The sequence below is a fragment of the Eleutherodactylus coqui genome, chromosome 9 (genome assembly GCF_035609145.1).
Source record: "Eleutherodactylus coqui strain aEleCoq1 chromosome 9, aEleCoq1.hap1, whole genome shotgun sequence".
Taxonomy (NCBI): Eukaryota; Metazoa; Chordata; class Amphibia; order Anura; family Eleutherodactylidae; genus Eleutherodactylus; species Eleutherodactylus coqui.
This window is the reverse complement of record NC_089845.1, coordinates 68,432,310-68,451,360: the sequence shown is the minus strand read 5'-3', so window position 1 is coordinate 68,451,360 and position 19,051 is coordinate 68,432,310. Positions and strand designations below refer to the sequence as shown.

At 42.0% G+C, this 19,051-nt stretch overlaps 1 protein-coding gene across 1 annotated transcript in view; it reads right to left on the bottom strand.

The window, feature by feature from the left end:
* Positions 1 to 19,051, bottom strand: part of RTTN (rotatin) — a 232,755-nt gene that overhangs the window by 87,956 nt on the left and 125,748 nt on the right. The window contains exons 25-28 of the mRNA XM_066579499.1: positions 18,665 to 18,856; positions 14,830 to 15,069; positions 12,625 to 12,769; positions 8,839 to 8,993 (exon numbers count right to left, since the gene is read on the bottom strand). Of these exons, the coding sequence (XP_066435596.1) occupies positions 8,839 to 8,993; positions 12,625 to 12,769; positions 14,830 to 15,069; positions 18,665 to 18,856 (732 nt within the window). The remainder of the gene's footprint in view (positions 1 to 8,838; positions 8,994 to 12,624; positions 12,770 to 14,829; positions 15,070 to 18,664; positions 18,857 to 19,051) is intronic.

Below are 19,051 nucleotides of genomic sequence, written 5' to 3'. Positions count from 1 at the left end.
GCTAGACATAGGGGCCTTTTACGATATTTTGAAGGGGCCCCCCATGATATTCAATAAAGTATTCTAGACAATATACTCTAAGGATGCATCTGTCTTTATCAAATAAGTGATTAATATTATCATAAGTAATAAGACATAACGACAAAAGAAGTTGTGATCAGCAAGTGTCATTCTGCCGTTTTTCCTAAGACTCCAAGTACCTGTGCCATTGATGTCTGACACTACAAAGGGATTGTTAAGAATAATAAGTCATCTCAGAAAATTAAGAAACCCTATTCATTCGGATCTCATCGAAATGACAGCTCGTCACTGACTGCTAATCACAATTTCTGAAAACCTTCAGTATATAACGAGCCTTAAAATAATAATGTCAAGAAAACACCACCAGACTGAAGCAAACAGATATAAATCAGAAGCCTGTACATAAAACCAGTAGTCACTTTACTGTTAAATTAACAGCCAACTCCTGATGCAAGGCTAACGTGAAGCCGATACACTGAGATGGAAACGCATCTGTTTAATGATCTACAGAGATCTGTATTCCAGACCATTCTCCGACAGCAAATAAAGCAGCCGCCAAATTGTAATGTCTGTTATAAAGCATAAATTACATTGGTGTCATGCATTGGGTTTCTGTATAAAGCTTTGTACTGTGTAAAAGAATTATAGGTTTCAAAAGAACCTTTCAATGACCTTACACCAGTGACATGTTCCCCCTGTGACAGTACAATATACAACAAGCTCCTTCTACACAATCCGGGGTAGACATTCTTTATGACTGCAACAGATGGGCTGATCCTGTTGATCAAATGCCAAATTTAGTGTCCAATTTAGCAATATGTGGAGGTGGAAAAATGAAAGGAGAAAACGGGATGGAATTTGGCAGGCTGACACACCGGCCGAATCAAATAATCTCATCAGCCTGCTGTTTTTACTCAGTTATTTTATCAGAATATAATAGAATTATTAAACAGATTTTCTTACATAGAATTAAATTTGGGAAAATTGGGCAACAAAAGCAAATTTAAATAAAGGATATGTAGAAATATGTGCACACACACATGCATACAGATGTTATATGATATTAAAGGGGTTGTCCAAGTTAATGTTTTTAAACTGTGCTCCCTGTCACAGATCAGGGGTTTACGGGTCCAACAGTCACCAACCTGTGACATACGGCACCCGACTGCAGGGTCAACTTACTTCTAGCTCCATGGATCCTACACTCGTGCCAGATGGAGCCAAAACTGAACTTTCTGCGCGGCCTAGCACGCCCCAACACACTTTACTGCCACCACGGACCGTTTCTGACAGGTAAATCAGACACCTCCGTTTCCACCAGCCGATACACAATTAACACACTTCGGTGGTTATGGATTGCTTAAAAGCATTCAAGGGCAACTAAACAAACTTTAAAGCTATAGGTCGAATGCAGACGGCCAGGTCGGATTCCGACTGCGAGATTCTCTGGCTTACCTGTCTGGCGTCCTTGCTCTGCTCTGTGGATGTGCCAGCTGGCGCACAGTCGCACAAGCGCAGTGCAGAGCCAGCGATGATATGGCCATGCGAGCCTTGCACTGAAATCGGACATGCCACGATTTTTTTATTCCGCAAGTTTTCCATGATCAAAATTGCGGCTGTCTGCATTGGTTTGCGTAAGTCAATGCAATCCTATGGCAGCGTTCCAACAGCGGAAATTCCGCACAAAATACCGCTGCAGAATTTCCGCCCATGTGCATTCGGCCTAAGCAGTGCTTAGGTAAAAAATATACAAGAGGAGACATTTACAAAAGGGTAAAGGGCATACAAATACACACAAAACAGTGTTTGATACATAAAGATGGGTGATAATCTACCAGTATCATTTCAGCACACTCCCCATGTATAAAAGTAATAAATAATCCGATACTCCCTTTCCTGGCTCCCCTGCAGCTCCAGCGCCAAATCTTCGGGTCTCCGTTATGATGCTGCGTTGACATCCATACAACCTATAAATATACTAGAGGCCGCACAAATACATCAACTAGAGGGTGTATAAAAAAAGGATAGATTTACAAATAAATACACTCCAACACAAAAGTAAAACTATACACACACTATTATGAAAACTCATAAAATACATAAAAGATGGCACAGAAACTCATATCAAGCCACATCCCAGGTGTAATGAACCCCAATACATGATCAAAAGGGTACTAAATCAGTAACTGAATGGTAAAGTGCAATAAAGATCTAGCAACCTGATACAGAAATGTTTCTGTGCCATCTATTATGTATGAGTTTTCATAATAAAAGGATGTATATTTTGCACTTTTATGTTGGAGTCTATTTAATTGAAGGTGTGTTGTGTTGACAGCCAACAGCAGCCTGTGTGTGGAACGTCATGGGCTGCAGCAGCTAATCACAGACCTTAGTGCTCAAATACGGAGGTCTGAGGTTGGCATAGCAGAGACCTGAGGAAGCGGCGGTGGAACTGCAGGGGAGCCAGGAAAAGGGATTATTGGATCATTTATTAATTTCATATATGGGGGGAGGAGAGTGGGGGTGTTTTTTTGTATTCTTTAATCAACCTGGACAACTCCTTTAAGACAGCTGAAAGATGAAGTGAACAAAAATGACAGCCTCCTTACAATGGCCCCTTTAAAGGGATGGAAAATATTAGGCAGCAAGTGATCATGTGAACATCACAACTGGACTATGGAGCAATGGATAAAGCTGGCCAGGTCTGATCAATCACTCTTTCGTTTATATCATGTACTCGTCCGGGTATGTGTACATTGCTTACTTAAGACAGGGATGGCATCAGAAGAGGGCAAGTCGGCGGAGGCAGTGCGATACTGGGAAACTTTGTATCCTGTTACCTGACACAATCTAAACATTGTTGTAGACCACATACAACCCTTTAAGGCAACAGGACTCCCCAATGGCAGTGACCTCTTCCAGTAGGATGATGCACCCCTGCTGTGCATTGTTCAGGAATGGTTTGAGAAATATGATAGGTTTAAGGTTTGCATTCACACTTTTCAAATGCATATGATTTGAGCATCTGTAGTGAGTGCTGGAAAAAGTCAAATCCATGGAGTTTCCACCTGCTAATCATCAGGTGGCACTGCTGGAGGTATTGTTCCATCTCCCTCATTTTAATTTTTTTTCTCAATATATAAATTTAAATGTAAAGCCAAAATGGTAATGCGAGTCCTATGCCCGCTAGAAGAAAGATTAGGATGTACAGACTCCATATAACAGAAAGAAGGAAAAAGCTGGACTTCTGCTGTAACTGATACACTTTACATAACTAGGCTCCCTAAGTGAAGGCAGAGAAAAGTTAAAGGGTAACAAACCTTTTAGGTTCTGTGTGGGTAGATAGGACTTAATTTCTGATACGGCATTCATTAAAGATTAATTACCATTAGAAAACATATCAGCCATGAAAATTCCTATTAAGAATGAAGTGAAAATGAGAGCAGCCGGCACCCAAGTGAGGCCATTGTATTATTAGATATGCAGTTAGCCAATATTGCATTGCAGAAACAGATATGTCTTAGACTCCTTAGCAGCATGCATTCAACTATTAAAGTTAAGAGGATTAATTATTTCACAGTGTAGTAACCAACAATTAGTTCTTCTTTCCTAATAAAGTTTTTTTTTGCTTTTTATCTTCTTATACAAAACTAACAATGCGTACTAAATTATAACTAATGCACAGCAGAAAAATGTAATCATTACAAAGCTGAAAACTGCATTATACTACATAGGATGTCTTATGCGCAATTAAAAAAGACAATAAATGTGAAAACTTCCAATGAAAGGGAATAACATTAATAGGAAAATACATAATGGAGAAACAAATAAAATAAAACAATTCCACGAATCTTGTTAGAGTATGACAAAATGTGTAACTATATAATATCATCATAATGAATGAACGCTTCCATAGTGAGAACATCTACGCCATTCTGGACTCCTCTATGACTGGCTACTAAAAAGTTATTGAACTTTAACATATTGGCATGCTTACATGTGGTGGTGGGAAATTATCCCCTATTCACGGGATACCAAGATAATTCGCAGATCCATGGGGATCTTTCTGCTAGGACTATGAGTGACCTCGAGAACGGCACTGTGACATATCCCAAAGTGTGGGCAACAATGGTCGCACACATGCTGCCGCTCCACCACTTCAATCTGTAGTGGACCCACTGAAGTGAATGGAACAGTAGCACACAGGTGCAACTGTTGTTGCCCACACTACGAGACATGCCGAAGCCCCATTTTTGTTTGGTCAGTGAGGCCACTGGATCGACGGCCAATCTGCATGTTATCATGTATCCTGTGGATAGGGGATAACTTACAATCATAACAACTCTTTTCAAGGAATTATCCTGTGAATAATTTTAGTATCAAAAGTCCTAAAAGCTGGGCGAGAGGGACTAGGCCTTGGCATCTTTGAACGGCACGAAAGCCTTTGATTCTATCGAGTGGCCCTTACTGCTCCAGGTGCTGGAGGATTTGGGTTCGGAGACAGATTTATTCGATGGCTCTCCCTAATAAACAAAACACGTTTGGCAGCGGTCTCTGTGAACGGCACCTGCTCTCCATACTTCCCTTTATTCAGAGGCACGAGACAGGGATGCCCCCTCTCCCCATTCCTCTTCGCTCTGGCCATGGAGCCATTGGCTATCATGCTAAGGGCGAGCCAGACATATCATGGATTGTAGTGGAGGACAGGTAGGACCGTGTGGTGTTCTGTGCTGATGATCTTATGCTCTTTACGTCGAACCTGGTGGTCTCCCTGCCCCGTGCCATGGATATCATTGACAGATTTGGGTCATACTCGGGCCAAAACATTAACTGGTCCAAATCTGCCCTAGTGCCAGTGCCTTGGCAGAGTCCCCTAAAGCTTATGGATTCATTCTGCGGCCTCCAAATTACGAATAACTTCGTGTTCAGATCACCTTTGGACCTGAATGTATACCCCCTGGCGGATTTGTCCAAATTTAAAGTCTGGGGATCCCTACCTTTATCAGTGGCAGGCCGGATCAACTTAATTAAGATGATAGTCCTACACAAATGCCTTTACATCGTACAACATACTTCAGCGCCCGTCCCAGGAAGATTCTACCGGACCATGAACTCTCTCATGTCCTTCTTTATATAGGGGAGCTTCCACCTGAAACTCAAAGTCTCCACTCTTCAGAGGCCCAAAAAAGCTGCTGGGTCAGCACTTCCAGATCTGTTTTAGTATTATGTAGCTAGCCAATTGATCCCTTTGAAATGATGGTTGGGAAACAGCGCACTGCCTAATTCTGAAGAACATTTGTGATTGTTCCCAGCAAGAGAAACCACATAATATTGTAGTTATGATACCTTTTAATGGTTAACAAAAATACATGATGTAATAGCGAGCTTGCAAACCTCTCTGGCTCTTCGTCATCTTGCTATTACATCATGATTTTTTGTTAGCCATTAAAAGGTATCATATCTACAAGATTACGTGGTTTCTCTTGCTGGGAACAATCACATTTTGCTCTACTGGCTAACACGGTACCAAAACTCTTGAAGCCCATTTAGCACATGTTCCAAATATCCCCAGTCTCTAGCCGGTGTTGGAATCCCCTGCCTTTGTAACGGAAAAGATACTACCCATTCACAGCCAAGCAACACAAGTCTGGCACCAGGCTAAGGAGGCGGGTGGGTTTTCCAATATAGTTGTGGATGTACCACTGTGGAGGAACCCTGGGCCGCCGGAGCTACTGCCGTTGGCCGACTTTGTGGTATGGGAGCGGTACGGTATACTGTGCCTGGGTGATCTATATAAGACTCTAGTGTCTTGCTATCTTTTGAGCAACTGCAAAAATCAATACCAAATACCCCGATCCCACTTCTATAGGTATCTCCAGATTCGGCATGCACTACAGAGACGGTTTCCACCTGCGAGTAGTAATATATCCCACTACCCCCTAATAGGAACTCTGCGGTCTTAGGGACCTCAGGGACTTATATAAACAATATATTCCCATTTAATAACCTCAAAGGCCACTCAGGTGATCCCCCTGCCCTATCCAAATGGAAGTCCCTGATTCCAGCATTGACAGAGGACACATTTCAAAATTTAATAGAATCTCCTTTATTTGCCTCCCACTCCGTAAATAACAGAATGATTCAGTTATATATAGTGCATCAGTGCTACCTCACCCCAGCGAGACTGCAAAGGATGGGCAGAAATCCATCCACACATTGTATCCAATCCTCGTGTACCTTCGCTGATTTCTGTCATATGATTTGGGAATGTCTGTTGATCCAGTTGTACTGGGATGAGGTCACAAGCCTGCTTTCTGAGATTCTTAATATCCAAGTTTCTGCTACCACGGAAGTCTGTTTCTTCGGTATCCTCAATGAAGAACATTGGCAACACCCCGACAGAAACTTCCTCCGTGAGGTCCTATTCCTGGCTAAGAAGGTAATTGCGCTGTAGTGGATGGACCCGAGGGGCCCTTCCCTGGCAGTGTGGGGAAAAGTCACTAACTCAACTATACCTTTCAATAACCTGGTCTACAAAACACGCAAGTACCCAGACAAATTCCATAAAGTTTGGGGTCGGTGGTGCGATTCGTCACTGACACTTTTCCCTCCACGATTGCTCTCCTCGACTAGATCAGCACTGCGAAGGGGATTTCAGTAATTAGCCGATGCTGGAGACAGGTTCAGGGATCTGAACTTTATTCCCTGCAGACTGACCGAAGTTCTCTGCATGCGGGTATCCCGATGACTTAGCTTTTGCTATGACCTGTTCTTTTTCTTGTGTCCCACCACCTTACCCCCTTTTCTTAGATTGTACTGTGATGACATGAGGTTTCTGCTTCCCCAATACTCATGTAGGACTCTGTATTGTTAATGCTTCAGCATGTTGTTTACTTTTTAATAAAACGAGGTTAAAGGAAAAAAAAGTCCTAAAAGCGGTTAATAGAGGTTTAAAAATAATTTGCAGTGTTTTTGCATTCAAATATGCTTCACAACAGCTTTTACTTCCATGTATTTCCATTGCTGCTGCTAATCTGTGCTGCCGGGGGCAGGCTCTGAGCAGAATCAGCCTCCTAACCCCTCTGGCAGCTGACAATATAGTCTCTCGCTACTTCAATATCCACTTGGAACTGAATGGAGTGTTAGTCTTAAAAGGAATTAGCCACTTTCGATTCATTTCTGCTGAGCCATTAAAGATTAGGTTTTATTCCAGAAACTACTATAGCATCACAGTGCTTTCTCCATTCATTACTTGAATGTCAGCATCAGATGTCCATAAAAATGAAGGTAAAAGTGTTCATGTGATATAGCCACATCACCAAATCCCAGGCAGGTACTAAACTCGTTAAAAACATGTGTAGATGCAGGCAACAAAGGAACTGCGTCCATGTAGAACTGAGAAAACAGCTGGGGAAGTGGTCACATGGCTAAATCAAGCAACTATTGCCATTTTCATAGGGAATTTCAGTAATTAATGAAAATTTTAAAAAAAGAGAAGCCTAAAATAGTAACACAGTATGACAGGCTGCAAAGACATATGTCCATCTAGTTTAGCCTATTACCCCCAATTTAGGGGAAAAAATTGCTTCCTGACTCCAAATCTGGCAATCAGAGTAATCCCGGAATAAACACCTTTTCTGAAGTAATCAGTGACTAGAACATGTAATATTGTAACGCTCAAAAGAGACGTCCAGGTCCCTGTGGAGCTTTCTACCCCTGAGGACGTAGTGGTGGTGAATTCAATAAAATTGTTTAATAGTCTCACTGCTCTTACAGTAAAGAACCCCCTTCTATGTTGGTGTAGAAACCTTCTTTTCTTCTTTCCTCCAGTAATTTGTAAAGAGGAAGAACACTGTTTTTGTCATGCGCCCAATGACCTCTTTTGATGCACCCCTTGATCCTATTTGCCTTGGCAGCAGCTGCCTGACACAGTTTGCTCCAGTTAAGCTTACAGTTAACTAAATTCTCCAAGTCCTTTTCCACATCAGTTTTGCCCAGTGGTTTCCCATTCAGTGTGCAATGGTGACATGCATTTCCTCTGCCCATGTGCATAACCTTACATTCAGTGTTAAACCCCATTCACCACTTTTCTGCCCGAACCCCCAACTTATCCAGATCCACATGCAACCAAATTCGGTCCTCTAGTGTTACTTTACATAGTCTTGCAGAATCTGAAAAAATATTGATATTTTACTGTACAATCCTTCTACCAGGTCATTAACATATTAAAGGGCCCAATACTGCCCCCTGTGGTACCTCAAATCATCAAATAACTGCTGTATCACAAAAACAACTGCTATGAAAAAGAAGTGTAAGTTTGCAGTTTTATATATCTTCACTAATTATTGTAATTTAAAGAAGAAAAATAAGGGTACATTTGTATATTGGGATATTAAGGTTTCACAAAGCTGCAACAAAATGCGGTGGCTTTGCCACGATTTATGTGAAAATCACTCTTCTAGAAGTAAAATTCACAGGTAAAATCAATAGTTAACATGAAAGGGCACGGGCTCTGATACAAGAGCCTGCGACTGGCATTAAAGAGGGGTTTCATATTTACTTGGCCTAATTAGAACATTTTCATGCCTCATAATTTGTATATAATGATGAAAAAAAGATGATGCAAGGTTCAGTAAACTTACACATAAAAGGAAGAGTTCTTAATTTACTGCTTGGCGAAAAACAAACAAGTAAGCAAAGAAAATGTTCCAATCTTAATGGTTCATAAATCAACACAAAAGTCAAATGTCCTTAAAGCCCTGTGTGACTAATCCAGCGTGCTCAAAATCTGGATTTAAAATGCAAGTTGGCACTTACCGATCAGTAACTGAAGTTAAACAGAGCATTAGCGTGTTAAAAAACACCATCAGCTCTTTCTGCAGATGCTGCCTCACAGCTGCTTGTGTATCATCCAAGTCCTTTTTGGCCGTTTGCTCTTTCTGGATGATTAGATGTAGTAGTGGACTTGAACTCTAAAAAGTAACATTAAAATTAACGGTGTGCCTTGGTGATACACTTGCCCAAGTATTACGTAATGATGGAAAGTTGCGATCGACATAAGTGGTCTTTAGACAAACAAATAAAATTAATAGCACGGAACGGTGAATTACAAGGTGACGTTTGCAACCTGTTCCTACAAATTGCCAATTCTATGATATAGCCATAAAAGAAAAACATATGTTTAGACTTTTTTTTTGCAATTTTATATCAATGCAATAACATCAATAATGGTAAATAAATTACTCTGCACAAACCAAAAGATCAGTTCAGCAGCCAAATTCTGTAAAATGCTTGCAGATGCGGAGCTCTTCATCATCAGCTAGTAAGCATTATATCATGAATTAGATCCATCAGCCTCTGTAGCTTCGTTAGAACAGAAAATACTCTAACGAAGGAGAAGTCTCGGGTTAGGAAGGGAAGCATCAAGAGTTTACTTTTTACGGTGTAATGTTTTTGGCTACTTATTCTATATGTTTTCTTGCAAATTAAGACCTAAAAGTTTGCTCTCCCTCACCAGCTTGCATGTTGGGACATTTCCCTAGACTCAAGTTAAATGAACATGAGGGTACAGAAGTGTAAAATGCTGCGTATCCCCCGAATGTTACAGAATATAGTAAAGGCTTTGTTTTAATGCCAACTAGAAATACAATAGGTCTGCGTGTAAAAATTAAAAAACAACCCCCCCCCCCAAAAAAAAAACACATTATCTGTTCATTGCCCATTAATCCACCTTAGATGCTCCTGTAGCTCATCCTCAGTCTTTGTTTATAGACTACCAGCACATGACTGCTATAGCCAATCACTGGCCTTAGTGGTCACATGCCATATGGCTTCACTTACAAGTATCACAGGTTAGCCAGTAAGTGCAGTACAAAGACTGACAAGTGGCAAACTGTATCTGTGCTGGATTGGCAGGAGATGATTTTTTTTTTTTAAATGCTCACCTTTTCAAACAATAGAGCAACCCGTTTATGTGAGAGTTGCTCACGACAAACCATGAAGGGTGTTCCCACTATTGTACAGTTTAGATATACAATATATAGCTTTTATAATTGAACACACTTTTGGTCCCTTGTACAGAAGCTCCATGGACATGTGGAATAGAAAAATAATTAGTATTTATTAGTTAGCCTCTGAGGTCAGCCCTTTGGGACCAACCCTGAATACAAAGTACATTGTAAAGTTGGGGTATTGTGTGTGTTTTGTTTTATGAGCTGTACTTACAGAATTAGAAGCAGTACGGTTTATAGGTTGCCAGATGAATGTCCACACAGAAATATTTAGAGTATAATATAGAGGTCTAATAACTCCAGTTTATTAACCAATCATTGCACATATGAAGAAACAATTCTTTACTGAAAATCAGCCAATCTTTTTAAGGACTTGTCTTCCACCTGCTGGTAGTTCTGCATAGAAATGGCAACCATGAGATACAGTATCTTCATAACTTCTTTATCAGCAGAAGGCAACCTGCCTGTGCATTAGCCAGTGTTAATTTGATGGATTGCAGAGGACCCTGGCTTGGCACAAACACGCTCCCGCCTGCCGAACCCCTAGAGCTGTGCACTGCATAACACCCCATACCCCCAGCCTATTTGGGAAGAGGCAGGGGTCGGGGGAAGTGAGCTTGAAGTTAAAAAAAAAAGTGCCTGCTCTTTGGGCTGTTCCCTCATGGTTGGGGCCCTAGGCATTGATCTTCCAGTGCCTAGTGACAAATACGGCCCTGGTCACAAGGTGGTTTTCTGGATGCCCTCTGGATCACAGTGCTTGCTGCTTTTCCCTGAGTTCAGCATGAAGTGTTGGGCTGGGTTAAAAATTAGGCAAAAACAGTGAGTGATGAGAATAGACTTTATCTATCTATTGCGGATATTGACAGACTGGTACAAGTGTGTTTGATCACATGATATGCAATAAGACTATGATTTTGGGTTGAACTAGTGCAGAAATTATGATTATTCGTGTTAACAACCTAACCTTGCACCTGAAATATCACAAATCCATAACTTTCTGGTGCTGTAATGATGCAAAAAGTGGGCAGTTTTCTTTGAGTGTGGGTGGCTTTCCCGTTGGCATTCATGGCTGTGGGCTTTTTTCTGTGGGCATTTTCCATGGAACCAGTTGTATAGTGTAGCAGGGCAGAATTTGGCAGTTCACTGTGATATTACCATGTGTAGTTTTTTCATAGGAATGCAGGTAAAATGCAGGTTTATCTTATGGGGCTCAGGCATCTGAAGATATGCATTTATAAAATAAAAAATAGCTTTTCTGGAAATAAAACCGGGTCACAACTGCAAGAATGATAAACAAAAAATTAAAGAAGTTATCTAGAGTTAGAAAAAAAAAAAAGAGGACCTTTTCCCATTCAAGTGGATAAAGCTGAACTACAGTCCTAGACACAACCTATAAACAGACCTGGCACTGTTGCCGAAAAAAAGGCAAATGCTTTTTTCAGATCCTGGAAAACACCTTCAAAGTGACTCTGACACCATCTTTGTGCACCCCTCTCTGAGGTAGTGAGAGCCCTCTGATTACAATTATATGTCTGCTGTATGTATCTGTGCAGTAGTTTTGGAGAAACGTACCTTTAATCAGTAGCAGCACATGCATAGAGGACAGTCCTGGGTATTAATGAGCTGCAGGCTAGCTACACTCACCCTGCCTTCCAACCAATGATTGGTAGCTCTCTGTTTATTACTGTGCATAGAGAGAGAGCTGCCAATCAATGGATGGAGGGAGGGAGGGGTAGGTGTGGCTAGCCTGCAGTTCATGTATATGAAGGACTAGTCCTGTATCTGGGTGCTACTAATAAAATGTAAGTTTCTCCAAAACTACTGCACAGACAGATACAGCAAACATATCCCTGCAATCAGCGTGACCTGCACTACTTTCCTGTCCTCTTAGTGAGTGATGCAAAAATATGGCGATATTCTCTTTAAATCTAAACATTTGAAGTGTCTTTAAAAGACATTGAACACTGCAAGTGACTGCAATGCAATAAGTCGCAGGCAACTTTCTAATAGCACACAGTGCATAGGGGCAGCCCTGCAGTGCTAATGTTACTGCAGAGGTCTCCTGCAGCATACTTCTTTCTCAATGACCGCAAGGTGTTGTGAAAACGGTGTTCAGCTCAATGCCACTCAATTCACTTTGCTAGAGAAATATATTGGGAATGTGTCCTTAAGTGGTCATAAAATGCATTACTAACCTGACTTTAACCTTTAGAAACAGACAATGCGTCAGTAATATTTAGATGAGGAAGAAAAAAAAAAACAGCAGTAACTAGAAAAGTCGAATTTCCCAGTTCTGTATCAGTTGGTAAATGTAAGGCAGAATACTCAGGATGAATGACTCAGTGAGCCGGCAAGCAAATAATAATGTTTTCTGATTATCATACAATGTCACTCCTGCTGCAGTATTTGCTGTTTTATTGAGACCTGGAGCATTGTGCGAGACAGATTCAGTGCTCCCATCAGAATTCCATTGGCAGGAGAACAAAATAAATGTATGCTCTTTACAGCTAAATTATCTTTATTGGCCATGGATGTTAATGCTGTATCATCTGTCAGAAGTGGCAATTGCAATACTCTAAGGTACTGTTCTTACTTGTTTAAGTAGCATCTCTAGTATCAATTGGAGATCCTGCGAGTCTGAGCTTCTACTCTGTTCTCTCAGGATCTTGTTTAGGAAACTTATCACATCTGCCAGGAGCTTTTCATCTTCAGCACATGCTGGTTGAACCAGCAAAAACCTACAGAGCAAAAAGAACAAACATTAACCTTTCCTCTGCTTGGGGCAAAGTAAAGTTTGACGACAAACTAAAACCTGCATTTATGAACTTAATGCGAAAATAGCGAGATAGACAGATTACATCAGTTACAGCAGATTCTACTGCATACAAACACAAAGATGCAGCAACACTAAGGGCCCCTTCACATAGGATGACTGTCAGACGCAGATAGCCCGCCAACCGTCCCAGCGATGATCGCTTCTGTGCTTTTACATAGGAGCAATGATCACTTAATGAATAGAGTTGAAGCAGGCTGGAAAGCGTTTCGGCCCGCCCGCCTCCATTCACAGTAAGCAGGTAGTCGTTCAGAAATTGAACAAAGAATGATAAGCAAATTAATTCCTATTCGTCAGATTCCCACGATCCAGCGAGAATCTGAACGATCGGCACGCGTAAAAGGGCCCCAAGATATACATGCAAACACTGAATATTTAAACAATGACAAGGCAATCTCATTCAGAATGGTATAAATATCAGCACTAGAGATGAGCAAACCTACTTGGCCACGCCCCTTTTTCGCCCGAGCGTGCGATTTTCGAGTACTTCCGTACTCGGGGGGAAAAGATTCGGGGGGCGCCGTGGGTGAGTGGGGGGTTGCAGCGGGGAGTGGGGGCGAAAGGGAGAGAGAGAGGGCTCCCCCCTGTTCCCCGCTGCTACCCCCCGCTCCGCCACGCCTCCCCCCGAATCTTTTCACCCAAGTACGGAAGTACTCGAAAATCGCGGTGCTCGATCGAGTAATTACTTGAAACGAGTACGTTCACTCATCTCTAATCAGCACACATATATATACATCATGACAACACATAGTGATAACAAATTGTGATATTGCAATGGGAAGATGGAAAAAATACCTCTGCAGCGCCACCTATTGGAAGGCAGCATTCCTGCAAGTCAATATTAGGCATTTTAAACAAGTCTTGTAAAAATGACCCCAAAACAGCTGTCTGTGTATGGTTATTCTGACTTGGCTTACAATTCCCAGTCACTATATGGCTTGAGAAAGGTGTCACTAAGACACCGAAACGCGTTGCATGCCTGTTATGTTTTCCACAATCGGTGGATTATGAAATAAAACCTTGGACTTTACCTAGTACACCGATGTGTACCTTTGTCAGTGATTGGAGTCTACACTTCAAGGAGGGGGCTTCTGTATTACACACACACACCCCTCCTTCCCAGTAAGTGTCTTTCTTGCACTATCACTCGCCTTTACGCTTATCACTAAAGACAAAGTGTTTCCATACATACAGTACAAGTACCACGTAGCACGGTGACAATTTTTTCTAACATAATTGTGTTATATATTTCTCTGTGAGGGTTACCCTGCTTCAGGGAAACTCCTTGTAAACGTCCTGCAGCTCTCCGGCTAACACGTGGATCGGGTACTTGTGGAACTACATCGGAGTTTTGAAAACCTTGTGGCGCATTCCTACCCTACCTACTGTTCTAAGGCACGCACACATACACACGCATATATATATATATATATATATATATATATACACACACACACACACACATATATATATATACACACACACACATATATATATATATATATATATATACACACACATATATATATATATATATATATACACACACACATTATATATATATATATATATATATATATATATATATATATATATATATATATATATACATACACACACACACACATACACACACACACACACACACACACACACACACACACACACACACATATATATATATACACACACACACACACTTTATATATCTCAATCACACATATATACACTCACGTTAACAGATTTTGAAGCGGTAGTAACTGTAGCAGGAGTAGTTGATTTTTCCAGAAATCAGGTGTTCCCAAGTGAATATTTTACTTCGAAAAATATTTAGGATTCCTAAACACCTACATAAACACCGAGCAAAGTAGCGGGCTGCTTACATGATCCTCTTTAATTGTCATGCGTGTGTGTGCATATTTTATGCAGAGCAAGCAGATATTAGAAGTTGTGCGGAAATCTCACCTGCTTAATGCAGTATGCCAAGGCAAACACTTCAAGGCAGACATGTTATAGTCAGTGAGGCAGTGGAGAACCAGCCTGTCATTTAGGAGATAAAAATTCATCCTAGCAACAGCAGAACGCACTTCCCCATGAGACGCAGCCTGAATGATAGAACTCAGGCAATCGTGCAGTCCACTAGTTGAGTGCGTCATCCTCAATGTCAGGACTTCTTCTGGGGATAACTTTAATGCATCGGAAAAACTGGGAAGAGTTCAAAAAAACAGAGTTAGAAATGTTATACACACAGGGACGGCAATAAAGAAACTAGCTGACATGAGTAGCTGCTGGACATATTAATGTCTAATGGGAAGCCAAACACTTGGATAGCACCAGCCTCATCCGCAGTCCATATAATCTGTTGTACCTCTGAGCCACATTCAGCTTTCATACACGCCAAGATAGTACATGCCTATGGGCGGCATGCAGCCAGTACGGTCATTGCGTATTGTGGGAGTATATCTTGCAGCCTGCACGCTGTAAGCCCGGCCGTAACCAACGCTTAAATGTTTTTACATACTTTCCATCTATTAACAATGCATATCATGCAAGACCTCAAGGAAGAGGGTGTAGTCACACGGGCGAGCGATGCTGCGAGACTGAAAAGTCACTGCATGTCACATATTTGGGCGAATCCTCGTAAGGAATTGCCCGTGGAAACAGTTGCGATCTTTTCACGCACGTGAAAATCACAAGTACATAGGTACAATGTGTTTAAGTCAAAACGTAACGTGCTCGCATCCAGAATCAGCCTGGGTTTCTCGGACGGATATCACACTCGTCCGTGTGAATGCACCCTTCAGGGTGAAAGCATTAGGTCAGGCACATGGCAAATTGGGAGCATTTCTTGCGAGGATTCACATGGAAAATCTTAGCGGATTTCTGTTCGAAGCTATAAATATTGCAATTAATACTAAATGATGGAAGTCTTCATCGTTATTTTCATCTATATGGCCACCTAAGACCTTTCAGACGGAACAGTATCGTTCAAACGAGATAAAGTGGAAGACAATCACTAGGTCTAAACGCGATCCAATGACTGAACGGCGAATGAGAATCGTTCACTTTTTGTCATTCATTTCCTGCAGGCATGAAACTCATCATTGGCTCGTTACTTATCGTTCTGTTTAACCAGCGCTCGTTTAGTCGCTCTCGTTCACTTCTACAGAGAATGTGAAAGACTGAATGATACTGAATGAGGCTAGTTTGAATGAGCCAACAATGTGTCTGAACGCGCGAATGAGCTAGTGGTGATGTCACTCGCTTGTTCGCTCATTCAAACAAGAACAGTCTTGTCTAAAAGCAGCCCAAGTTATTTTGAAGTACTTGCTATCTAGCTAAATCTCAATATCCATTATTGACACTTAGCAAGTTATTTTAGTTAAGCCCCATTTAGATGGGAACAAATGCCGGGCAAGCGATACCCGACACTCGTCCTGGCATGTACTAGCTCATGTGCTTTTGTTGCTTCATAGCAGGGTGGCAGGAGGAGATCTCTCTCCTCGCTTTCCTCCATCCCTCTCCATTCACTGAACGGCTGCTATTTACACTCAACAATCAGCGATCTGCTCATCCTCCATCGTTTATGCTGCATAAAATCCTGATGGCTCAGTGTAAATAGCAGCCGTTGAGTACTGAATGTCCGCTTTTTTAAGTGAATGGAGAGGGGCGGAAGAGAGCGATGAGACAAATCTCCTGCAGACGTCCCACTGTGAAGCAATGATAATAGCAAAGGGAGCGAATGTATGCGGGGTCAAGTGTCGGGCATCGTTTGCCCGACAGTGGTCTTGTCTAAATGTGCTTTACAGTGCCCTCATTAGCACAAATGCAAAAAAACTAAAATAAAAACAAAAGTAGGTGAAATGTGAGAGAGACATAAAAACAAAAAACAAAAAAAAATTATTTGAGATCAAAACAATTAAAGGGGTTGTCCCGAGGCAGCAAGTGGGTCTATACACTTCTGTATGGCCATAATAATGCACTTTGTAATATACATTGTGCATTAATTATGAGCCATACAGAAGTTATCAAAAGTTTTATACTTACCTGCTCCGTTGCTAGCGTCCTCGTCTCCATGGTGCCGACTAATTTTTGGCCTCCGATGGCCAAATTAGCCGCGCTTGCGCAGTCCGGGTCTTCAGCAGTCTTCTATGGAGCCGCTCGTGCCAGAGAGCGGCTCCGTGTAGCTCCGCCCCGTCACGTGCCGATTCCAGCCAATCAGGAGGCTGGAATCGGCAGTGGACCGCACAGAAGAGCTGCGGTCCACGAAGACAGAGGATCCCGGCGGCCATCTTCAGCAGGTGAGTATGAAGACGCCGGACCGCCGGGATTCAGGTAAGCGCTGTGCGGGTGGTTTTTTTAACCCCTGCATCGGGGTTGTCTCGCGCCGAACGGGGGGGGGGGGGGGGGGTTTAAAAAAAAAAAACCCCGTTTCGGCGCGGGACATCTCCTTTAAATATAAAAATATACTTCTACATATAGTGGGGCGTTTTTATAACTAGCATTTTAAGGCCCAATGTCCACGGGCGGATTTGATTTGCACAATCTGCACGGGTCACCCGCACAGAAGATCCACAATTCAAGGTGCCCATAGGGAAGCATTGGCATCCACAACTGACTTTAAGAATGCGGATTTCATTTGCGGACCGTTTGGTGCGGAAAACAAATTGCAGCACGCTCCATTTCAGTGCGGATTCCATGCGGATGGGCTCCATAGAAGTCAATGGGTGCGGACGATCCGTAGTGCATCCACAAATACAATTACGAATGCACTGCAGATTTGAGGAATAAAATCAATTAGGGAGGTGGGAAAAAGGCTGGGAGGTGGGGTTGCGGATTTTTTTTCCACGCAGATGATCTATTACATACGCGATCTCCCGCGAATGGTTTCCGCAGGTCTCCCGCTACAGAATTCCGCATGCGGAATCCGATTTGCTCGTGGACATGAGGCCTAAGAGGGGGCCCAGATGGGGCAGATCCGCTTTTGAATTTCCATGTGGACCACCACACGGAACTTCCGCTGCATTTACAGTGATAACAAAGTGGATGATATTATGAAAATCTTGACCACAAGTTGTGGAAATAATCCAAACAAAACCCGTGCAGAATTTGACATGTGGTGCAGAATTCCATTCCGCAGCATGTTCATTTTATTGCCATTTCCACTGTGAAATTCACCTCTTCTCAATGCGCGATAAGAGCCTCTCTAAAATCTGCACCAAATGGTTTGGGTTTTGAGGTAGGCTTTCCCCTGCTGATCTGTAGCGGAATGCCATCTGTGGACATTAGACTGCAAATCAGCTACCTGTGTGGACCCGGCCTTAAAGGATCTAATATATGAAGACAAACTAAAAACCAATCAAGTTACCGAGTGGTAAACACAAAACCCTTTAACTGACCATCATATAAAACTTAATCCTTATTGAATTTGTCTAAAACACTATTGGGTATATGTTTAAAACACATTGGCCTTATTAAGCTAAGGTGAAAATAATGTCCAACTGGGCAGATAATCGTGTTAATACACCAAAGATGCTATTGCTCCTCAATAGTGTTTCCCATACAGCAGGATCACCTGATCCAATCAAGTATAATGAGAGCACAGAGGTGGAAAGGTTTCTGCTGCAGACACAAAGATATCTCAGTAATGTTCAGCGAATGGTGGCCAACTGCTTATTAAAGCCCATAGCACCCCACAACATGTTTCGCCAAAAACAAGAGTCATCGGGAAAATGGGGCTATACGTTATTGGACCAGCTGATCCCGCTGGCGTTTGATGAATATCCCGCATAGTACTTACTTTTCATTCTCAGGTGGTGATTTTTCTAGATTTTTCAAAAGGTTATCCATTCCTTTGTTCCATGACAGATTCCACGCTATGCGCAGCATAACGGACACTGGCTTCATGGTTATCCACTCTGAGCACAAGGGAGAAGCCGTCGTGTATGGACTTACTGCATGATGGCTACTCACAGAGACAGGAAGTTGGAATCTACAATAAATAGATAAAGAATGATGCAAGGTACCTGGAACAGTGAAGAATGCATAACTTTAACTCTCAGGAACTTCGATATTGTTAACTTGTATCATATACACAGTTAAGGTGAGAGGATACGGCTTTATGTTCTATTCACACACTACAAACTGCCATAAAAGGTAGCCTGCTGACAAATTTGCATGGAAAGGC